Below are 24,207 nucleotides of genomic sequence, written 5' to 3'. Positions count from 1 at the left end.
CAGTTCATGCCAAAGCCAAACCTCTCACCAATTTCCAATCTGCATATCTGTACTTAGAAGTACATGATATATTAATGCCTCCAGTAAATTACATATTCTTCTAAAATATGTGAAACTGATAAATCTGTGGACTATCAGAAGCAGTCTTTGGAGCTCAATGGGCTGATGTGCTAGAGAGCTCTGTAAGAGAGACATGGAATGAAGGAGAGAAAAAAGAAACATTAATGGGGGGGAAAAGCACATAGTCACTACATAAGCACAAGCAGTTGGATCATGGAGGCTTTCTGTGTATTCAGTTGCTTATTTTACCAGGGGACACTTTCAGCCAGAGATATTGCTTGGAGTTGAATGCATAAACGGAACAGCGGGGGGACCTGCTGATGCTCAGCTTTGCCATTCTCAATAAACATCACTTTGCTCAATAGAGAAATTATTGCAGAGGCCTTCAAGGAACAAAAGCATTGACTGGCCACAAGCAGTGCTGATAAAACTGCCTCTTTAGAGCCTTTTAGGTTTGCTTTTTCTCCGTTTTGCACACAAGGCTACAGGTCATTCAAGTGAAACTCTATGAAAATGCCAGCTAAGCAGCCATGTTTATCCCTTTTAAAAATTTGGTCAAAGAAGTCATTGTTCCTCTGCTCAGGTCTGTGCCCTTTCAATATGGGGAAGTGTGAAGATCCTTTTAGACATAAAAAATCCAATCCTCCAGTGTTGCAAAAATGACATGAAATCAATCCAAGCTTTCTTTTATAAGGAAGCCAATATAATGCATATTTTAAAACAGTTGAATAATTGTATGAAATAAAGAGGCATATTGAGGCTTAAAATGCCTCATTCCATTAAAGCTGATTTTGTTGCATAACTGTCGTGACATCAGCTCTGTAAAGAACAATAGTCCATAACGATTTACAGGGAGATAAATTCCTGTGAGGGCTTCTAGCTGCAACCTTATCTATGAAAATAAAGTTATGCACCAGAACCCCTTGATAGATTGTTTCCATGAAATTCCCTCTAGTTCACTTATTGATGAGAACCTTGAAATGCTACCATAATAGTTCAGCTGTGAAGAAATTATTGTTTTGAAGTAGTTAAGACAAAGTTATTTCAATTGCTGAATCACTTTCAATGTTCACTTGCAGAGAGGAAAATTGTTTGATGTGCTAAAATTAAAAAGTGGACAAACTGATTCCAATTGGTTTTGGGTTTAAAGAATTTAACTTAATTTTAAGCATTCTGGTTGTGGCTCCTCAAGCTGTCCTGCAATCTGTCTTAACTTTTGATATAGGCCAGGCATCTTCTATAAGGAGGTTCCAGTGTTTCAACTGTATTTTTAGTTTCCCTTGTATACATGATGCCTCTATTAGCTTTCTCCCTAGTTACATTCAGTTTTGTTCTTTCCACTGAGCAACACACTTTAAAATTACGTTCTGATAAAGCCCTATGGATTTTAAAGGTCACATTCTTTTCTCGGATGAATACATCATTCCCATTGATTCACCTGCTGTTTCTGCAAAATCAGAGTATTACTGATGACATTAATTATGTTCATATTCAAAGGGTTCTTAGCACAAGCTCAGGCTTTTCTAACATGCTAATTTTTGAGATGCATTTAAAATGCAGGGAAGATGGGAGGAGTTGGGTGTTATTGCACTGGAAAAGAGAAAATATTTTTTTTTGTGCAATTCGTGGTCCTACAAGGAATGATGAGTTTTTCCAAGTTATTGATTGTTTTACTACCTAGACTGTAAAGCAATCTCCAGATGTGCTCACATGTTGTTTTTCCTGCTGAGGCATTGGTATGAAGGAATTCTGTCAAGGCTATTGAGGTAAGCCAAAGAAAAGCCTAAAAAACACAGGTGGCAGAAAACACATAAAACCACTACATTGCTTCAGCTTGCTTTTATTTTGGCACTGTTATCTGGTTCTAGGGACCATTTTAACATCTGTCTCTAGTGGAAACAAAGCATATTTCTGATAGTAGCAAACAGATCTGGCACAGAAGGCAGCTTGCTCCCTCTAACAGGGGAATCTGCCCCATAAGCCAGTGATGTGTGTATAGATTTGATTTGGAGCTTATTCCCACTTTAAACAACATCATATTCATTGTACCACGAGTACATTTTGGGTTTTACTTTAAATTTTTTTTGTTAGGGATCTCAAATCTTAGCGTATGGGGGGGTTTTTTGAGATTAGAAGTGGTTTAATCTCTCTGGGTTGAGTTTAGTTCCCAGAGAAGTGCCCAGCATGCTCTCCAGAAGCCTTTTCTTGTAGCCCTAGCTGGTGTGCTGGGGTAGCAGGGCAGTGTCCTCATCTGCTGCAGGCAGGAGCTGCTCGGGAGTGTCACGTGTTGTTACTTTTGTCTGAAGAAATCAAAGGTTACTTGCAAATACCTAAACTGGTTCCTATTGCTCATCACTGACAAAATTTGCTGGACTTTGTAAGAGTTAAGCTTCTTCAACACTAGACTTACCTGGACAGAGGTGTAAACCTTGAAGCAGTAGTATCTACATCCCTGGTTCAGCTGTGTGCAAACCACTATAATTTATTCTTTTTTCCCTTTTTCCCTCCTGATGACCCTTAGCTTCATTTTCAGTAGATATATAATGCTTTCCTTTAAAATGTGTATCTGTTTGTTTCTTGCTCCTTCTGTTTGAGGAAGAGAGGAAAAGTCAGTGAAATTGAAGCCTGGCTTAGTTTGCAGTACTGACGGGTATTACCAAAGAAAGAAAACACATTCTCTCAACGTGCCTGCCCATGGTGGACACTTCTCCTTCCAGAGTCTAGGAGCTCTCCATCTTCATTGTTTTCATACATGTACCTGCTTTTGTTAGGGCTACTGTAGGTGTCACAAATTCTGATTTAAATATTTAAGATTTGGAGAGATTTCACTCTGAGTATTTTCAGACAGTTAATTGCCAACACTAAAAATTAAACGTAAACTAACTTAAAGCAAACTCTGCCTTGTTCTGCTACATGCTGTCACTAGGATGCTGTGGAGTACAGATGGATGTTAGTTGTTCATTTTGATGAAAATACTGAATAATATTTGTGTCTTTCAACCTAAACTGTTCGAAGGCACAGATGTTTAAGTGGATAAAATTTTTATTAGCAAATGCTGGATGTGGGTTTACTTCATTTCCAATGTTTGTAGAGATAAACAGGTTCTATAGTTCTCTAGTTTATTGGCATCCCATTGCAGCTGATCTGGCTGTGAATGGACCTAGGCTGCATTTTTGTTGTAGACTTTCACAGTGAGCCTTGCTAAATTAAAATGTATTCCGAGGTTCAAGCAGGAAATACTTGGTATGAACATAGCTCAGTTTCAAAATAGTCACCCAAGGCACAGGGAGAATGTGACACAAAGCAGGGAGTACTGGAGCTTCACTCCAGGGCCACCCTACTGCCCAGTGGGAATGATCAGAGCTCTGTCTACTTAGCACAGTAGAAGGGAGCAATATTAACTTCTGCCCTTTTACCATAATTTTCTATTACAGCTAAGGTAAGGTTGGCATGGCGTGCAGTAATTTGTGTAACTGTCTTTCCAAATACAGGCCAAGAGCAGCTTAATCCAGAACTGTGTGGTGGATGTTAGATGGAAATTCATTGTGGTGATACCAGATCTGCGCAGGCACACACAGAGATGTAAGGCAGAAGGTATAAAGGGAAGTATAAAGTATACGGGTATATGATATTGTGTTGATATTTTTGCTGTGATGCTGTAGCTGTTAAATATATCCCTCTGATTACATAATTTTATGTGAAATGACTTTGTTGGTTGCTGAGGATTTTTGCTGCATTTTGTCATGTGGTTCACATTAATCTGTGGATCTCCCTGGCTTCTGTTGCACAGCAATTTGTTCTGTACAGGAGACTTGAAAAGCAGGCTCTTTTACAGCAAGTGGAGGAGTGTCAGGAGTGCTTTGAAGGGATAATTGGCTACCTTCCATTTGAGGATTTAATAGAGCACCTTTCCAGTCCCCAGCACCTCCCATCATTTGGAGAAGCACAGTAACCCATATCTTGTGCATCACTCCAGGAAAGTTGATTTATAATAGATGAGTTTTTTTAAAGTTCTGCTCCTGTAGGAGCTGTCATTGCATGTTTTTGGTCTAATCAGGAACTCAAGAAAGTGTGCTGCTTTCTGGAAGCAGGAGAAGTTGACAGTACTATACCTGAAGGCTCCAGTAATGTGTGAGGAATAACTTCCAGTTTTTGTGTGTTGGTATTCCTGTTACTACACAGAAAGGATGGATGCTCATTCAGTAGATATGATGTTGCACTGAATTTCATCCTTAGGCTAGGAAGAACACTGCCAGCATGTGTACTTGTGGTTTATTAAACAGCAGGCAGCAGCATTTCTCTTGAGTGTGAACAGAGTGAATTCAAGGACCTGAATCAGCAGAACGTCTATGCATATGATTTAATTTAAGCACACAATTAGGAGTTCTGTGGAAGTTGTAATAAAAAGTAAGATCAGAGATGGCAGAGATGACAGGATGAATGGCATGAGTGGAGGAGAAGCGTAAGGCCATTTAGGTGGTCTACTTTGTAGTCCTGTAGTTTAGTAGTTACTTTGCATAATTTATATTGGTCCCGATTCCTCAGACTGGACTGAAGCAACTGAGATGCAAATATTCTTCTGGGAAAATATGTCTGATATAAATATAATCCCTGAAGTGTGATCTTTACTTGCTTGTAAGGTAATGTGCTTGCCCCATGTCATGACTGCCTGGTTGTGTCTGCTTTTCACAACAGAGTGTGTAAAATGAGGAGTGAAGGTTGGCGAGTTCAGATCAGAAGCTTATTTGGGTCTGCAACAGGGATTGTTGTCTGACTTGTTTGGGGCTTTCAGCTCCACCTTCTCCCAGAGGACAGGTCTCATTAACATGTAATTGTTGAGATGCTGTTTGGACCAGGCATGTAGTGAACTGTTTTTAATGTTGCATTTCATGTGGAAAAAAAAAAAAGCTGGCAAAGATGATGAAAGACCTTCCTTCTAGGAGTGGTTATGAACATTAGCCTTGTTTTTATTATGAAATATAAGAGTACTGCAGTTCCTGAGGTTTTAGAATGGTATAGACAGCAAGGAATAAAATGAAAAATGGATCATTTTAACAAAAGAAATGACACCTACTGTTTGCCACAGCTTTGAGATATTCAAGAAGTGCTAAACATTAAAACATACAAATAATAGTCAGGAAGATTGAGTCAGAACTTCTTTTAACTCCATACTACTTTAATGATAAATTTTGTTTGTACTCATTCTCTTCTTCAAGGCTACTCTTAATTACAAGTGTGGTAATACAAGGCAATCTTTTGCAATGCTAAAGCACTGAAAGATAAGGATATACGTTTTGATTTGTTTGAACCAAGTGATCTCTATGACAGATACAAAAAAAGAGAACTTCTGACAACAGAGGTATTCAAGAAAGCAAAATTTGGATTTAGAAATGCACAAACCATTCCCCTTCATCAGGCTAAGCAAAGTAGGTCTATGAGGAAGCTAATTCATGTCATGTATATAAAGCAAGTCAGGTTCCAGCTACTACAAAGCTTTTATGTAAGACTTTGCTGACCCAATAGGTGGTGGAATATAAATAGATCAACAGTACACCCTTCCTTCTGCTGTTCTACCTAATCCTTTCTTGCCTTCAGGATTGAAGAGTATTTGATCTATTGAGTCTTAAATCAGACATTGTTTTCAAAAAAAACAACCAAGCCCCCAAAATCCAGGTGAATGAAAATTTAATGGTGTAAGAGTGAGAAAACTGAATTAGGAATACACTACTGTTCTTCCTTCCCCTCTCTCAACATACAGAAACTTCACAAAGCTGGAATTGCCTGGCTTCCTACTTGCTCTTCTTAGCTACCCCTGTCAAGTGGCTTAACATGAACCTCTTCAAAAAGAGTAATTGTATTAAACCAATATTAATTTACTTTCTCCTTTTCAATAATGCTTAAAATGCCCTTGTCATCCTGCCCGCAGGTCTCCACTGCTGCTCAGGAGGTGGAGCACTCTTTATTTTTAGTAACAATATCTCTCATGCTGGGGTGGAAGAATCTTAAACCAATTAAACACATTAGAAGATAATAGTGCATATAGGTTTCGTTCAAGATGTGCATTTTCTTCACTCTGGGGTATGTCCTAGTACCAGCCTTCCTATCCAAGATGACAGAAATAGTGTGATAAGCTGCTGACTAGGTAAGCAGTATAGCTGCTGCTTTGTCAGTTACTCCCTTGTCAAGAAATCACTTGTGATGGGGTTTGCCTCTTTTTTTTTTGTTAATTCCATTACAGTTAAGTTTTGTACATTACCTCGATTTTGACTTAAACATTTTCCATATGCCTGTTTCTTTTTAAACATTTATTTTTTAAAAAGAATTAACCTCTTGTACATGAAGTGTTTTTTTCAATAGAAAGAGATTGTGTGTGTGTGTGTGTGCTTCTAAGATCTGATGATTTGTTCTTCCCTTTTAATAATGCTTAGTTACTGGGAAAAAACTTGTGAACTGGCTGGTGTATTCTGATCCCTTCAAATATGTTTGGGTCCACATATTTTTACTCTTTGCATACACTCTGATTAGCAGGTTGATTTTGTTTCTTCAGTGGCAGAAGTTGCAAAAGCATGTCCTGAGCCAGCACACGGACTTGTCAAGGTCAGAAAGCCTTTGGCTACACTGACATTAAACCTTTATTTATTTGATAAGGAATTTACACAGGCTAGCAATGTTCAGTTTGTTTAAATACAAGATATTTTCTAGGAACTGTGGTGTGCATTACTGCATGTATGAGGCATGGTCTCGTCAGCAGGGGTATAGCCTTGAGCTTTTTATTTATTCTTCATCGTGAATTTGACAGTCATCATACAAAGCATGGAGCAGGCTGTCCTGCATGGATTTACTTTTACAGTGGAACATCAATAAACAAAATAAAGCCAGATAGCACTTTATAGATGTCCAGCACCCCAAATGTTAACAAACATTTTAAATGTTAACATTGTTCAGCAGAGCAACATAACTTGTATCATCTTTCTTGGACTGGACTGAGAGAGAAATCCTGATAGGGAGAAGTTACAGAGGTCAGTAGTGTACAGTAGTGTTTTCTCTCACCAGAAATAGTAGGTCACTAACACGCTGTAACTGTGTATTTCAAGTAAGGATAATAATTAAGCTGTCAGGCTACTTCTCACTGAAGGGCACTTCTAATATAATACTTTTGAAAATGGTAAATGTGATTTTAGAGCGCTCCAAAAATTGACAAGGGAAGAGGGATGGAAAGGCAAGGCAAGTCATGGCAAGGAAAAGGAATGGTCCGTTAGTTAAAGTACTGATATAGCAATTGGGAGGCTGGATCAGTTCAGTTGCAGTGCTGGGTTTGCTGTCCTGGTCAGTGTTTCATTTCCAGTTCAGAGGAACTTGGCTAGTGCTCTGTTTGGCACTGCACAGCCTGTGGCCAAACCTGGGAGCTCATAACTCTGACGGATATTGATCGTGAACAAATAGCAAGTAAACACTTGTGAGGGGAACATTTTTTAAAGGTAGTACAGGTTTTTGATAATCAAGTGCCCAATTTACTAAATTACTGCTCAGCTAATAGTTAGGAGTGTTTGCATGGCAGAGTGTCGGGAAGATAAATGAGTTTGTCAGTGAGATGCTCAGATTGTCTCGTTTGTTATTTTCCCCTCGTACATGGCATTTGATAGATGGCACACTGCTTTCTATGCAAATAACTTCACCCTGGCTAGTTTGTATGTTTGTGTGTGGGAAGATGTATGGAAAAACGGTGGATTTTTTTTACATTTTAAATTACAGTTGGGGCAGTTCCATCCTGCAGGCTGTGTTGGCTGAGGACTTCGACTTTTCCAGCCAGCACTACATGAAATGCCCAGCCCTGCTGCAGGTTCTTCTTGCCATTCTGCTGCTCCTTTTCTCTCTCTGACTTCCCTGCCAGCCCCTGTCTCCCTTGGGTTGCTGGCTGGGGAGAGAGCTAGACTTTGCAGCTTCCTGTTAGGATTTGGAGGTGCCATATGGGACCCTCAGAGGATGTTTTTCATCTTCTGCCCCTTTCTCTTTTACCTTAATCCCAGAACAGGTGGTAGCCATATTGTTTAGAACAGGCCTGGAAGGACACGAGCAGGCTGCCCTATGTTCCCCCTTCCCATGCTCCAAGTTGTTGCTAAGTTTTGTGTGAACAGACCCTGTGCACACATTCCCTTTGTCCTTTCAGTGAGACATGGAAAGTCTGACCAGCCCTCAGCAAGGGAAAAACTCCTCACATCTCTGTTGAAGCAGCCATTTTCTCTTCCCTTCCTCCATACACATAATTTTAAAACAAATACTACCCTGTAATGCAAAATTTGCTAAAGCATCTGTTTCTTCCTGGGAGCTCTGGAAAAATGTGATCGATGTGATGAGTTTGTGAGTCTGCCTGGAAACTGCGTATGTTAGAGGATGAGTTCAATATGCAAATCTTCAACAGCTCCTATTTATACTCATGTCAAGGTCCATATTGTCCCTCTTCTGTCTCTCCACCTCCCCAGCCAGTTCCTTGAGCAGTTGTTGTAGGCAGTACTGAGTATGAAGGGTGCACTGCCATAAAGCAGTCAAGGGAGCTCCTGGAAAGGCTCTGGTTTGTGTGGGCTCATCCCACAAGTCTGCTCTGTTCAGTCTCTGGCATTGACACTGGTGAATCGTCAGAGCCACCCTGATGAGCTGCGGAGCAGGAGGGCCTGAGGCTTATGGATGGCTGTGTCCCTGTTCAAGATGGCATCAGGCAGGTGTGCAGGCTCCTTGTTCCGAGCTGTCAGTGTCTGAGTTATCCTGTGAGAGAGATTTTTCAAAGGTGTGCTTAAGATCATTATTAGCTGTCCCTTTGGAAATATGAATATTTCCTACTTGCCTATAAATTTATTGACTAATTCACTGATCTGGGCATTTTGAAAGCTGGCACAGCCTCATTTGCTGAGAGTGAAGAGAAGATCTCTCTTTGCTTAGCACTCAGCAGCTGAAGAATTCCCATGAGTGGCAGTTACGAGGTCAACAGCAATAGAACAACCCTTGATGTTACTATTTTGTAAGCTAAGACAACAAGCTCGATTGAATGTTACTCTTTTTACCATGTTATGTAGAAAGGACTCCTTTTCCTGGTGTTTTTCAAATGCTGGAGAACAGCAATTGTTTGTGTAGAATTATCTGTTATTGTTAGCAATGTTCTTGCTTCTCTGCAGCACAGTGACACTGCCTTTATCCTTTAGAAGCAATGGAAAATGATAAATGAGGTTAACAAGCTTCAGTCTAAAGTGAAAACTAAATCTGTGGCTATACAATTCTTGTTGCATTCATTCTGGTCAGGGGTTGGCTTGTTCATTTATTCTTGGGGAAAAAGCATCTCTTTTTCCTTGGCCTCCTGAGAATCAGAAACCATGATGGAAACTCACCTGGAGTAGCCTATTTCAGAGCTCAGCAAAGAATACTACACAGAGCATTTAGGGATATAGATGGCTTGTTTTCCTTATTTGCTTCCCAATCAGAAATTGGATGAACCTTCGGGATGCAGAAACAGGGAAAATCCTCTGGCAAGGAACAGAAGATCTGTCTGTACCTGGAGTGGAGCATGAAGGTACTGTGTGATTTTATTCTGCGTTTTGGGGCTGGGTGGTGCTGCATGTCTGGGTCACCTGAGTTGCAAACATACCCCTGCTTTGAAGGACAGATGTCACCTTTGTCACTTGGGCAAATCATATCACCTCACTGTGCCTCAGATTTTCATCACAAATAAAACAGGAACTGTCATCTCCATCAGAGGAGCTTGGGGAATTAATTAAAACATACTCTGGCCTGAGATTAATGCCCATTGTACAAGGAGTAGTTAAGACCTTATCTGGTGCACAGTTCACTCATCCATCTAGAAGATGGATGACTACAAACTGTAGCAGATGCAGAGGAGAGCTATTAGGAGAAGCCACTGAAAATATTACAGATGGGAGGATGGTCTTCCTTGGGAGAAGAGATGAAAAAAGCAGTTCTTGTATGTCATAGCTAGAAAAGAAATCTGAAGTAGATAGGTTATGCTCAATAAATAGGCTGGAAGCGGGGGAGACATCCAACAGAACAGGGTGATCTGATGGTGAATTAAAAGTTGTGGGGAAATATGGTTCTGGTACAGTCCTGCAGCAGAAGCAGTGAGGGCAAACAGAATAACTGTTTTAAAATTAAGTCGATATGTGTCTTAAAGTCATTATATAGTACTTTTGTGTGTGTGTGTGTGTGTGTGTGTGTGTGTATGTTCTGTGGCCATTCAGGGCAAGTCACAGTCTAGACAATAGCAAACAAAGAACCAAATATATAGCAGAGTGAATAAAATATCTTTTCTTTAAACAGGACTTCTATTTGCTTTTTAAACATGACTTCTATTTGATTTAAGTACAAGTTTCTTTATAAAATGAACTCTTAAGTTTCAAATCATGATACTGTGTTACTACCTTAACTTACTGTTACCACTTAGATGAAATAAAAACAATATTAATGTGGTATTGGGTTGCTGCCAAAGTCTTAACATTAAACTGCCTTAAGTAGTGAAAATCACAGCCTGAGCACCTGAAACTGGAATTAATCATCTAAACCAGCTTTTGACAGCAGGGGCTTTTCCAGCCAGCTCGATTCAGTGACAGGGCATTCAAAACTGGGAGGCAATTTGGAAGATGCAAATCTGTAAAGTTTGGTTTCTTCCAATATACAAGCAAATCTTGGAGTAAGCTGCTGAGGTGTAGCTCTTACAGAATCCCCACAGCCGGCTTTCATTCATGACATACAAACAGTCCTTTCATTATCTAAGAAAAGGTGTAGTTTGAAATGTAAAATCACTTTGGCTAAGATAACTTGCTTTCTTATGTGTCCCAAATATTTAAGGTAGCTTTATTTAAATGAAAGGAGAACATAATTATATGGATATTTTAATTGAATTTCAGTTTCTAACTGAACACAGTTGGACCCAAAATGACTTGCTTAGTAAATAAGAAATGTGTCATTCAACGCTTTTTGATCTAATCAGAATAAAGTATCTGAATAAATGTATATTAACCCTGTAAGTGCTTAAATAAATGTGCAGGTATAGTACATCCTAAAGTTAACAAAAAGCAATAGTAAATTTAGGATTAAGTCTATGCTTATCTGCATCCCAGCATGGTTTAAAATGGACCTAACTGACGAGAATCAAACTTCTTTCTTTTCTATATTTTTAATAGAAAATAAAAAGAGAAATAAAAGTTAAATGAGCTTAAAAAAATAATTTCAGTTAAAATTTTTGCTTGATGGTATAAATGTAAATTAAAATGTCTTAGATGTTTAAAGACAATGCAGTCCTACTTTTATTAAAAGTAACTATTTATTTGGTAGTTTTACAATGTTAAAGCAAACATTCTCAGCAGTCTGTCTTGGGGATGAAGGAAATGAAATTACTAAATTGCAGAATAGTTTTAACAAGTCATTTTACACTTAACTGCAAAGGGATGTTTACCCACAGTGGTGTAGTCTGTACTGATGAGGGTGGTAAAGATGGTGCCATGCAGATTTCCGTGGTGCAAAAAATCCCATAAAAATAATTAGAGATCTTTTACATTTAAAACACTTGCATTACACTTTTAATTTTCTTTTTAATCTTTTTTTTTTTTTAACAAACTGTGGGCTGTGTACTTCTCCTTGGGGTAGGATGCTGGCTTACATTCTCTAAGCCTCCAGCTCTCAAGATTGGTCTCATGTCAGGGCCCTACTCTATTAAACTGTTCTACATTAGGTAGATTTGCCTAGGGTTTGGGAGACTCTTCCTGTTATTAAACACCAAGCTGCTGCCTGTTGATGGATGTTTTGATATTCTTTCCATTTTGGAACAGTTTGGCTCATAAAGCACATGCCAGCTGTCTTCCCTCTTTCTTTCTAATAAATTCACATAAAACATTCTCTAAAATGCAGGAAGGATTATGCACAATCACACCACTGAAGTATGATGGGCTTGGGAGATTTTTACTGTATTGACTCCCCCCCATATTCTCCTGATTAGGACTCTTAATCAGTGGTCTCAAACTGTCCCTTCTCTTACTCCTCCACCTCTAAAAAAAAAAAATCATCTTGTGAAACATCTACTGGGTACAGTTTGTCATTTGCTGTTGGTGTCTCACCCATTGCAAGGGCCCAGAAACCTGGACTGTCAAATGGCTCTCTTAAACCTTCCAGTGTGGTTCTGGCTTTACAGCCTGGGTAGGTCTCACTGTTAAGGGAACAGTCATTTACTTCCACAGGACACTTCCCAGAGCTCTGAGATGGCTGAGGAAGTGCTGCTGGGCTGGGAAATTCACACTTGTGGTTTGCTCTGGGGATGCACAGTCTGAGAGCGAAGGGAAAGTGAGAAGGGCTAAGAGGCTTGGTGTGCTAAGCAGCCCTTTGGCTGCCAGTGATCTTCAGCACAATTCTTCAAGTAAAAATTTAAGTTGCATCTTATATTTCATCTTGAAAAATTATGGGGTTTAGTAACAAACAACTAAGAACTAGGAGTCTGAGAGATCAGTGTTGTATCCCTGGTTCTGTCATTCTTGGCTGTGGGCAAGGTACTTAAGGTATTTGCATCTTGGATTTCACTCTTGCAAATGTAAAAACAAATGTAAAAACAAAGTCCTTTGTGTTTGCATTTTTCCTGCTGCTATGATCTTGTATTAGTCCTAATCATTATTTCCAAGTATTGAATAATAATAATACCTGCAGAAGCTGCATTTTACTGTGTCCAAATAATGCTTTTTCTGTTTCACAGCTCGAGTTCCTAAAAAAATCCTGAAATGCAAAGCAGTATCTCGGGAGTTAAACTTTTCCTCAGCAGAACAAATGGAAAAATTCCGTCTGGAACAGAAAGTTTATTTCAAAGGGCAGTGTCTAGAAGGTATGGATGTGCTCTGTGTGCTGCAGCACAGGGACTGACCCGCAGCAGAGCAGGGATTAGAGTGACTAAAACGGGTTGAATGTGGTGATTTTAATTTTTCAGAGTAGCACTGAAGCACTCATCTTGTCAGGACTAATGGGCCACAGTATTAAGGATAGCATTTCATAAGTGTATTAACACTTTGTTATGTAAGCAAAAAAGCTGGGTAATCATGTCTGAGGGCATAAATCCACCACAGGCTGCCTGAGGCAAGGAAACAGGTTATTTCAGAGTCAGCTATTACTGGAATTCCTGGGTCTTCCTCAGAGTGCCAGGCTGGAGCCTCTGGTTTACCTGGGTTACAGCAATGCCAGTGACCCCACAACTGCACATCTGACCCCCCTCACTGCAGTGCTGCTCTTAATCTGGGCTTGAGGAGGGGCAGATAAAACATTGAGCTCTTCTGTGTCTTTTGGGCAACCAGTTGCACACTTAGCCTCAGCTGGATCCCAGGGACATCTGCAGGAGGAGGAGTGTGGTTTCCCTGTTCCCAATTAGGTGTGTTAAAATTTCCACCAAATGCTAAGGAAGTGGTTGACCTTATCAGTACCATCAGCTATTTTAGAAAGGGAGTATCTGCTCTAAGAGGAGGGCAGGGCTCAGTGCAGTTTAAGCTGTACAAAGTAATTTAAATGTAAAATGTTGGCAGCCCAGCAGGACAGTTTAGGGAGTTGCCCAGCCTGTCAGGTGAAAAGCAAAAGGACCATTTGTGAATTTTCTTCTTTCAAATGCCTCTGGATCTTTTTTTTTTGTTTTACCTTGCAGAATGGTTCTTTGAATTTGGTTTTGTGATTCCTAACTCCACAAACACTTGGCAGTCCTTGATAGAGGCAGCACCTGAATCACAGATGATGCCAGCTAACGTTTTAACGTGAGTGCCTTGGGCTTGCAGAATCTGAGAGCAGGCAAAGCAAAAGCCGTGTGTGGCATTTCCTTGGGGGCAACGGTGGGAAAGAGGAGAGGGAACTGCTACCAACTCTGAATCATCTCACTGCTGTTAGTTGTTGAGAGATAAAAGGGGCTAAGCCAACCTCACTACCTTCCTTCCCATAGGTCCAGTTTGTATTAATATAGCAATAAAGGTTTGGAGAAAGTGAAACTGATTCTTTAATAAAGTTACTTCAGTTTTTTTGAAGGTTAATCGTGAAAGGATTTTAAAATATTTTTCTATTTAATACCCCTTACAACCAGGGGACAAAAGTACCCAGCAGATTTTTGGGCCATTTTTAAATCAGCTATTGATCACTGACTCTTGTCCAAAGTAGTTTAGTTCATGCAATAGATCATCTGTAGTAGCTGCTCTAGTGTTTGTTTCATCACTGTAACATTTTGCTGAGCTTTGCGTCTTTAACACTGGCTTATACACATTTAGTGTACATGCATTTATATACATTTGTATACACTATGCACTGAGTTGTATCTGGGGCTAAAATACCCTTAACAGGTAGGAATCAGTCATTTTACAGTCACCTGTAGGAAGATTCACACCCCCTCCTCACAGTCCAGTCCTGGCTCCATGTGCACATGGGCTCCTGAGCAGGGCAGCAGTGCCTCAGACGTGTCACAGTGGCACGTGCTGGGCATTGCTCAGTGTGGGCAGCCAGGCTCCAGCTTTGGGGGGAAAGGCTCCTGGAGGAAGGCTCTTGGGAAGTGTAACCATCCTCCCTGCAGTGCTGGATGGGTGCTGGCAAGCACACAAGGAGTGCACTGCCAGAAACAGAAGGGTTTGGGAACCCTGCTGCCAACAAGAGGCAGACAGGGAGCAGCCAGTCTCACCTCAAGGTCACTGTGTCCTCTGGAAGACCTCCCTCTCCAGCATTTTCCCTCTTATTCCCTGTCTGGAGCAAAGCCAGTCGCATAGAGAAGGCACTGGGATGGGAGCTCCCGGCACTGATTCCCATTCACAGCACGTTTCAAAGAGAGAGCGGGCTTGGAAGAGAGCACCAGTGTTCCAATAGTGCTCCTGGCACAGCCTGCTCAGAACCTTGGAGGTGCTGCACACGTCCTCAGCTCCCAGAGCTAGGCACTGTCAGTCAATACAGGAGGAGCCAGGCTGGGGAACCAGAGTAAAGAAATAAAGACATCTGACAAGTTGGTTTTGATCATCTGAGGAATTCAAGATGTTTTTAGAACTGGGAGTCAAGAGAAGCTAGTTTTCAAATGACCTTGAGGATTTTCCGATGTCCCATTCTTTCCCTGAAGTATGTCCATGTGTAGTGGGGAGCCCAGATTGCTCTCTCCTATTCATGGAGGTGTCCTAAAGTAATTCTTGAGGCTTTTCAGTAGAACCCCCAGCCCAAAGAAATCCAAAGGGGAATTTGTGGCCCAAAGAAGTCATCATTTTCCAGCTGCTAAGATTTGGAGAACCCCTCACTTTCTGATATTCCCAAAGATCTCATGTTTGTCTTGGTGTTTCCAAACCAGGAGAGAATGGAGGTGTGATACTTGGTGCTAACCAAGACACTCTGCATGAAGAGTTCCCAGGATGACCAAGTATGAGATTGAGAACATTCCCTGACATTTAAGTTCAAACGTTGTCCACACCACAGCAAAACCTTACACTCACAGGAGGTTCAGTGTTACAGACACCAAGAGCCACAGTGGAGGTAGAACTGCTGCTTTGGTTTTCAAGAGCCAGGTTGTTTACACAGGGCCAGATCACACTGCTCAGGTGTCCAGGTGTTGTAATGGTCCCAGAGTTCTTATTTTATGTGCCAAAATCTCAAAAGTCAGCAAGTTAAATCCCCAGAGCTTCTGTCACACCCAAATCCACATTTCCATTGCAGTTTGTATAAAATATGCCTGTGTCTTTGCATTTAAGCACTTCTTGAGGGAAATGACAAGTTGGTTGATGTAGCTTGCTCAGCGCTAAAGGACAGAGAAGGATAACAAAAAAAGAATTCCCATTAGTTTTCACAATTCCTGCAGGAAAGAGGGGCCTGAAGGTGCTGGGACTGCTAGTTTATTTTTAGCAATAGGAGTGAGCAGGAGTTTGCTGTCCAAGCACTCTGCAGCCTGAGCAGTACCGTGCTCAGACATGGGAGGTGTGAGGGGAACATTCCACACAGGAATGTGTTTGGGAGATCCCTCAGTTCTGACTGAGCCAGACCAGGACAGTGCTCACTGTGTGCAGCCCCCAACCCAACATCCCGGTGGGGGGGGGGGGGTCAAGGTGGGAGCCCAGGCTTGTGAGAGCGTGGAGAGGAGCAATCTGTCCACTGTCCATGCATCCTTCTAACACCTCCTCTTTCTCCTCCTTTCCTCCTGCAGTGGTAATGTTATTATAGAAACCAAATTCTATGATGACGATCTTCTCGTAAGCACTTCCAGAGTGAGACTTTTCTACGTTTGAGATGGGGCTTTTTGGAGCTGTTTTAGTTTTCCTCCATACAGTTCTTGGTGCAGAACCCCCCGACTATCCAGTGGAAGACACTCCTGTAGGCGGTGACCCTGGGGACCAGCTCAGCGTGGGTTGTGACCTTTGCCCATCAGTTATTTTGCTTTCTCCTCTGACAAGACCAGACCAAACCCTCAGAGACGGGGCCATCTGCTCAGCGATGCCCTCAGGAAGAGAGGCTGTCTCTGAACACAGACAAACGATGGTCATGCAGAACCAGTACTGTAAATTTATGGTAGTCTCATCCTTTCTACTTCTCTGGACCCTGGTATAATCTCCCATTTCCACTCAAACCAAACTCTCAATGCTTTTCTTTTGGGGTTAAGTTAACCTTTTCATTTTTCTCATGTAGATTTTTATCCTTTCGCTGGATTTCTGTGTAACTGGTCCACACATCCTGTTACCCCAAACTTGTAAAATAGACTGTGATATCACCTAATGTAATTAAAACCAATTTCTCAATTAAAACATTCCTACCGTCCAAAGAAGGGAAGAAATGTTAGTGCTGTGTGTTTTCCTTTGTTACAAAAATGCACCTCAATAGGCACAAATTCCCATCACTCAAGCCAGCAGCAGAACAGGGCTTTCCACTGACCCGCCCCTTCCACAACCCCCATCTCTGTTAACTTCTCTTCCTCCAACTGGCCACATCAGAAAGGTGTCCTGACTTCTCTGACCAAGGTTTCTCCTTGGCTTCCCGTCTGTTAATCCCTTGGGGCCGATTGTCCCTTTGTCACCGATTGTGACAAATAGTGTCGAGCAGCACTGTGCACTATTCTGCTTTTCCAACTGCCTGGGGACACTCAAGCCCCTCTGGAAAACCTGTGTTCCCCTGAGCCCACCAGCATCACTCCTGTGCTGGGCTGGGCTCCCTGGAGCTCTGCTGGGGCTGCAGCTGCTCACACCAACGCTCCCTGCGTGTGGGGGCTTCAGTGACACTTTCACTGGGACAGATTTCTCCAGCCCTGCTGCCACTTTTCCCTGCTGTTTGTAATCAGCTCTAGCACATGGACATCGTGGGAAGGGGCATCTCCAGCTTCTGCTCCTCAACATCACAGGCAGCTGTGTCATCACTCAATGCCTTGGTCAGCCTGTCCTGTTGCTGGGCTTGAGATCCTCAGAGTCACAGGAAAATGAAAGGCATCATTTCACATCCTGGATTCAGCCACTGGGTGTATGTGGGAGAGATGCAGAGTAAATATTTAGGGGGTTTGAAGTTGGACCATTAAGCCCCATTAGCCACAGTAGCAACTTTTCACCAGACCTCACTGATGAATCCCAGCCTGGGACACTGGCAGGGCAGAGTCTTGTTGGCAGTGTGACCCATCCTAGGCCAGCCTTCAGAGACATCAACCACAACTGCACCCAGCAGGAACAACACCCAGTGAGGGTGAGACCTCTGTCCAAGAGGAAAAATAAAAAAGGTTGAAGGTCTTGAGAGCAGGTGCCTCTGTGTTGTAGGGCAGATGCTCTGGTAGATCCACACAGCAGGTGTCCAGCAGAAACGGAGCAGGTACCACCTCCGCCAAGCTCAGCTACAACCAAGGACTGACCAAGAGCAGAGGGATGGATGCTCCCAGTGGGTCTGAGTCTACCCTGGTGTCTTTTCTTTGAATGGCCAATCGTATCCTGGGCTGCATCCAAAGCAGCACAGCCAACAGGTCAAAGGAGATGATTCTCCCCCTCTACCCCACTCTCTTGAGATCCCACCTGGAGTGCTGCATCCAGCCCTGGGGTGTCAGTACAGGAAAGACACAGACCACACAGACCTCGTGGAGAGGGTCCAGAGAAGGCCACAAAAATGATCAGAGGGAAGGGTTGGCTCATTAGTAAGATAGGCTGAGACAGCTGTGGTTGTTCAGCCTGGAGAGTGCTCCAGAGAGAACTTTTTGCAGCCTTCCAGTACTTGAAGGGGCCTATAAGAGATGGGAACAGACTTTTTAGTAGGGTCTGTAGCTATAGGACAAGGGGTGATGGCTTTAAACTCAAGGAGAGTCAGTTTAAACCAAATTTAAGGAATGAATTTTTTAGGGTGAGAGTGGTGAAACACTGGAACAGGTTGCCCAGATCAGGTCAGATCAGTGGATCAGCACCTGACCTGGTTGGAGACGTCCCTGCTCATGGCAGGGGGGTTGAGCTAGGTGACCTTTAAAGGTTCTTTCCAACGCACATCATTCTGTGAAACAAGCTGTGAATTCCCACACCCATTTAACCTCCCGGGCGCCTGCGGGACGCGCTCCCTGCAGAAAGCTCATGCTGGAGGCTCCGTGGGGCTTCAAGTGGCCACCGACACAGGTGGCTAAGGCTCCCGCCGGGTGAGCAGCCCTGGGAGAGGGCCCCGGAGGCACCCGGGTGCTGAAACGGCCCGGGGGAACCTCTGGAGCCCCTTCCCTCCCCCCCGGGCCCGCCCTGCCCGGGCTGGCCCAGTTTGCCCAGTCGGAGCTGGCGGCCCCGCTTGCGGCGGGTCACTGCCGCCCTCCAGTGGCTCCGTGGGAAATAGCCGGGAGCAGCTCACCCGCTCCTGTCCGGGAACAGCCTCTCCCAGAACCCCCCCAGTGCCGGGATCAACGTCCCTGAAGAACAGGAGGAGCAAACGGCGGGGCCGCGGGAGGGCAAGGTAGGGGTGACACTGGGGTCTGAGCAGCCACCACCCAAAACCCAGGCAAAGGGCCCCGGGGTGCTCAGAGCAGGAGCCCGTTCTTGGCCCAGGCAGCAGCAGGTCCCCTTCCCTGTGGGGCTGCCACGATTTGGGAGCCTTGGGAGAAGGGGCGGGAGACACGGGCATGTCCCGTGCCCAGGGCCGAAGCATGGCACAGTGAGATCTTGGCTCCCTTGCATGGGACAGCAAAGGTGCCAGTGAAGAGAAAAGTGGGGCTGGAAAGCACAAGAGCAGAGCAGGAGGTCAGGTGTGCACATGTCACCACTGCCACCAACCATCCATGTCCCTGTGGTGGTTCTGGCTGCAACCTGAGGGCAGCCTTATGCCGCTCTCTGTGCGAAGTTTGGGAGTGAGAAGTGGGTGCAAGGACCAACACAATGATTCCTCCTCTTATTTACCAAGTAAGTTCCCACCTGGAAGTTCACAGCCTTGGCAGGCATCTCTGGGCTACGAAACTTCCCCCAGCCAGGTCTACGTGCAAGGCTCTGCATGAGGGGAGGGCTCCGTGGTGGAAGGGAGGCAGCACTGGCAAGGGTAGGACCTGGCCGGGCCCCTGAGGAGCTACGCAGGACCTTGCCCAAAGCCCAGCCACTCACAAAACCCCGGCTCACTTGGAGCTGCTGCCTCCAGTGCTGCTCCAGTGCTGCTCCGGGAGCCTTCGGCATCGGGCCGGCCAAGCAGCGCTGGGGAGAGGAACCGGCCGAGCTCGGCAACCAATGCTGCGGGCGAATCCCAGCCGGCAGCCGCGACTTTCCCGGCCCTTTGTTTGCAGCCGGGCTGCTCTGGCCTCGGCAGCTGCCACGGCGGGCACCGGTGCCTCCCGGCCGCCGGCACACACGGGGCATTTGTTTCTGCGAGAGCCTCGGGGCAGGGAACGTGCTCGAGAGGCCGCTCCCTGCCAGCTGGAAAGTCGCCACAGGGGACTCGTCACCCACCTCGGGAGGGCTGTGAGCCGCCTTGGCAGCCTTGGAAACCTGGTGGCGAGAGCAGGGCGGCCCTGCAGAGCCTGGCACGCAGTCGGGGCCACAGAGGCACATCGGGAAGTGTGCACTGCTTTGGGGGGCTGGCACAGAGAGATCTGGGGTGAAGCTCCATCCTCACTGCCCTCCAGCCATGTCTTGGCCTGGGAGCCCTCCAAGCTGGGCTGTTGCACAGCAGCTCGGCAGCTCAGGAGGAGGGTGATGCACAACACCCTTTTGGCTTCAGGGGAGCTCTCTGCATAGTTCTGGCGCCCATCACACCATAAGGCTCCCTGAAGCACGGCTTATGGCAATGGAACCACCCCGGAATGGGCTGCAGGGCCGGCTGTGGAGCGGGACCCTGCACTGGGGGTGTGAGACTCTTCCCGGTGTGCTGCCATGAGGGTGAGGGGAACAGGGCCAGCTCCTCCTCTCCACGGCAAGCGCCAGGCTCTCAACACCCTCAGCGCCCATCGCCAGCACCCCTCCGGGCTGTCACCTCCCCGGCTGCTGTGGGAGCCCTCAGCTGCCCGCCTGCCTGGCAAAGCCACCGGGGCTCCCGCTGGCACGTGCCCCAGATCTGCCCCGCCCGATAAGGCTCAGGCGGGGCAGCAGAGCCATCCTAATGTGGTTAATGAGCTGATTCATGAAAGTTGCTGCCGAACAAAAGGCGCACAAACAGCCCAGGGCCACGTTATGTTCGGTGTCTGCTTTGCTACTCTTACCTCCCCGCAGGTGCCGGTGGAACGGGCAGGCGGCGGGCAGGGCGTGGTGGCAGCGGGCAGCCTTCAGGGTCAACAACATCTCGTCCCACCTCAGCCAGTGCCATCCAGTTCAGCAGCACTGGGAGGAGTCAGGAGGCCTGGGAAAGTTTGAGCCCCCTGCCCCTTTTGGGGGGCACAGATCCCACCCCGGGTTGCCAAATCAGAGCAGGCAGAGCTGCAGGCAGGCACTCAGCCACTTGGACACAAGGATTTCACTGCCAGGTGACATGGGCACAGTTCCACCTCTCCCCAAGGACAGGAGGAGGGCAGCTGCAGCAAAGATAGGATTCAAAGGACCCTTTTTCAGTCCAAGGTGCCCAGTTCTTCCTGCCCTAGGGAGCCTCTGGTCACCAGCCCCGCAGTGCTACAGGACCTGGGTGCAATCCCTGTTGGGGCTCAGCAGCTGCCTCACCCCACTGCAGGTCTGACATCCCCATTCACAGCAGCACTCCAAGAGGGACCAGCCATTGCCAGGGCTCCTTTGGAAGAGCATTCTGTTCTTACGGCATCCAGCTCTGTGCCAAAGCCTTTCCTGCACCACCCTCCCCACACCAGAATCCTGCCTGCTCTCCCAGCACCTCAGTGCCAGGCAGGGTGCGGAGAGTGGCAGACACTCAGAAGGGGTGACAAGCTGAGAGGGGACGAGCAGGGGACACAGAGCAAGGGACAAGAGGACAGAGTAACAGTGCTGGTGTCCTGGTGTCCCCAAAGCCAGACTGGAAAGGTCTGACATTGCCCTGAATGTGCAAAAGGGGAACAGTGACAAGCTGCGGGAAGGGATCACACTTTCACCAGGTATGGAAGATGGGTCCCAAGAAACCGCTGGGGATGCAGGAGGAAACCACACGAGTGAGGTGAAGACCCTGAGGGTGAGGGACTGACAGAGCTGGAGCCACCTGGATGATAGAGAAGCAACTGTTCCAAGGAGAGGGCAGAGGCCCAATTTCCATGGGAGGAGGTGGCAAAACCGGCAGCTGAGGCCAGATACATTTGGCTCAGGAACTGGGAACGTCTGCGCCCCTTGATGTTTCCCGGAATCCTTGCAGGAAATTCCCTGGCACAGAGCAGGAGCACGGGGGAGGTAGTTCCGGCTGCCCCGGGCCAGCAGCCACGCTGTGCCGCCTGTTCATCCCCATCACCACCAGCCTGGCTGGCTCTCCTGGCAGGTCGGCCTTGGCAGCACGACCCAGGAGCCACGGCCGGTCCCCACGGCGCTGCCGCGGCTCTCGGGCCGAGCGCGGGGCTCGCCCACGCCGCAGCGCTAGATGGTGCTGCGAGACAGCGCTGCTGCCTGCGCTGCACAGCGCGGTGCCCGGCCCGCCAGGACGCTGCTTGTGGTCACCGCCTCGGCCGGGGCCCCGCGAGAGCCACCGAGAGCCAGCTCGGGCCGGCCGCACACCAGGCGGGCTGGCGGGCCACCCGGGATGGGACGTGCCACCAGCTGTGCCCCAGGAGAGGAGCGGCCCTTGCGCTGGGCTGGACATGCTGTTCCTTGTGCCAGCCCGGAGCTGGGATGAGCTGTCCCGGCATCTCCACAGGCACCGACACCTCCGTGCCTCACGCCTGCCTTCATCCCTCTTCCGACCGCGTTCCTGCCAAGCTGGGGATGCACAAGTCCCTGGAGCCCTAGGCCGCAGCAAACAGCCCGGTGGGGCTCCCCACGGCCAAACACAGTCCCTGGCTTTTGCTGGGGATCTGCCAGCTCTGGGGGGTGCTCACGGCCATCCCACAGAGCTGCACGGGGTGCAGGGAGCACCAGCTCCAGTGCCTGCTTGGGGACAGGTGTCCCATGTTCATCCCTTCCCATGGCAGAGTCCCACAGTTCCACTTCCTGCCTGCTGCTGGCTTCCCAGGACGCTGCTCCAGAGCTGCAGCCTTGTCCCATAGTCCATCCGAGGGATGGAGCTTTAGGCTGGGGTTGTCCCCAGAGAAGCAGCACATCCTCCCTCACCTTGGGAGCAGGGATAAGGGGAATTAGACCCAAGATAGGAAACCAGCCAGCCCCTGCAATTGTTGGGGTTTGGTTTAACCAAAACTGGCTCTGCACCCTGCACTGCCCCATCCCTGCAGGGGCTGCACCCCACGGCAGCTGCTCGGGGCTTCACTTGGTGGCAGAGACAACCCCAGTGCAGGCTGTCCGGCCCCATGCAGGACCACACTCCCTGCCACTCCAGACAGGCCATTTAGAGCCACAGCCCTTCTCTGCCTGTGGATCCAGGGTCTGGCAGTGCCCTGGCTGCTGGGCACAGAGCAGGTGCCTCGTACTTGCTATGGGTCATTGTCCTTCTCAATGTGGCCCGTGAGTCGCATGCCCACTGAGCACTGGGATCTCCAGCTTTGGGCACAAGCTGCAGCCCCTTTCACACCTCCTGCCCCAAGCCCTGACGGAGGCATGCTGCTTCCCAGCTCCCTGAGGGAGCAGGGTCAGGAGCCTGCTCTGCCTGCAGCAAAAGAGAGGAACCCAGGGAGATGCCCACAGAGTCCAGGGCAGGGCGAGCTGGAGGACACAGATCCCCACCCAACACCCAGGCAGAGCCCCTCACCTTCAGGCCTCTCTCCTGGGTAGGAAAGGACACATGTAAAGACCCCATCCCTGTGGATTCTCCAAGGGCAAATCAGGTTGCACTTTCTCAACCCCCAGCTGCTCCCCTTGCACCGTGCTTTCTTACAAAAGGAATGCAGGATCCTCTCCAGGTCCACATCTGCTCTGAAGGACAGCACTTGACACTTTCTCCCAGGTCTCTTCCTGGCCCAAAGCACAGCCCTGGGGAGTGGCCTCTGAGCCCACCAATCCCTGGTTGCCCACCACCCCTCCCTCTGGGGCTCCCCAGTCAGCCATGAACAGGAGCCACAGCCCTCACTGGGGTTTGCAAAACAGAGGGTCCCCCTCAGCCCTTCCTTCTGTTCTCCTGCCCTTTGGAGAGGAGCAGCTCAGCCAAACAAGATGGAGCAGCCACAGGCACAGGGAAGGATGGAGGATTCCGAAGGTCTGCACAGGAGGAGCCCCAGGCACCCCAGCTCTGCTCCCTCTCCAAGGCCTCCACCCCACAGGGGGAAAGGATTGGGGTGGTGGCCCCAGGAAGACCTGGCAGTGGGGGTAAACATCCAACTGGGTTTCAGAGCTCAAGGACCTCCACTGGGCTGGGGACGGCCAGGTCCCTTTGACTGCCAAGTCAAGTCACGGCCAGGGGCAGAGCTGCCCTGGCTCACTGAGGGGGAAGGGCTGTGGGGACACAGCAGCCAGGGACAAGACAGGAACCAGATGTCCCACATCTGCTCTTCAGCCTGCGCTGGGCTTTCCCACCCACACCAGGCAGCTCTTGAGGCAAGTGCATAAATATTCCTGAGCCATTGAGAAGGCACATCTTTGCTGGGTTGGCCAGGACCTTCCACAGCCCACTCCTGAGGGGTCCGTTCCAATGGTACACCTCACATCCTGAGCCAGGTGGCAATTGCTCCACCAC

At 47.0% G+C, this 24,207-nt stretch overlaps 1 protein-coding gene across 3 annotated transcripts in view; it reads left to right on the top strand.

Annotated features, from left to right (window-relative positions):
• The window catches only part of PDE6D (phosphodiesterase 6D), a 34,778-nt gene extending 17,915 nt beyond the window's left edge, over nt 1-16,863 (top strand). For 2 of the 3 annotated variants that reach the window (XM_042041997.1, XM_042041999.1), the window contains exons 2-5: nt 9,531-9,619; nt 12,800-12,925; nt 13,730-13,835; nt 16,235-16,863. In XM_042041997.1, the coding sequence (XP_041897931.1) occupies nt 9,531-9,619; nt 12,800-12,925; nt 13,730-13,835; nt 16,235-16,316 (403 nt within the window). In that variant the 3' untranslated portion in view covers nt 16,317-16,863. Of the gene's footprint in view, nt 1-3,551; nt 3,655-9,530; nt 9,620-12,799; nt 12,926-13,729; nt 13,836-16,234 lie in introns of those variants that run through there. The other variant, XM_042041998.1, reaches the window with a different exon arrangement.
• The last annotated feature ends 7,344 nt before the right edge of the window (nt 16,864-24,207 follow it).

The sequence above is a fragment of the Corvus kubaryi genome, unplaced genomic scaffold, assembly GCF_017639235.1.
Source record: "Corvus kubaryi isolate FWS band 111438036 unplaced genomic scaffold, C.kubaryi_AGA036_p1.0 37397, whole genome shotgun sequence".
NCBI lineage: Eukaryota > Metazoa > Chordata > Aves > Passeriformes > Corvidae > Corvus > Corvus kubaryi.
Note: the sequence above shows the minus strand (reverse complement) of the source record. Positions and strands in the feature narration are given on the sequence as shown.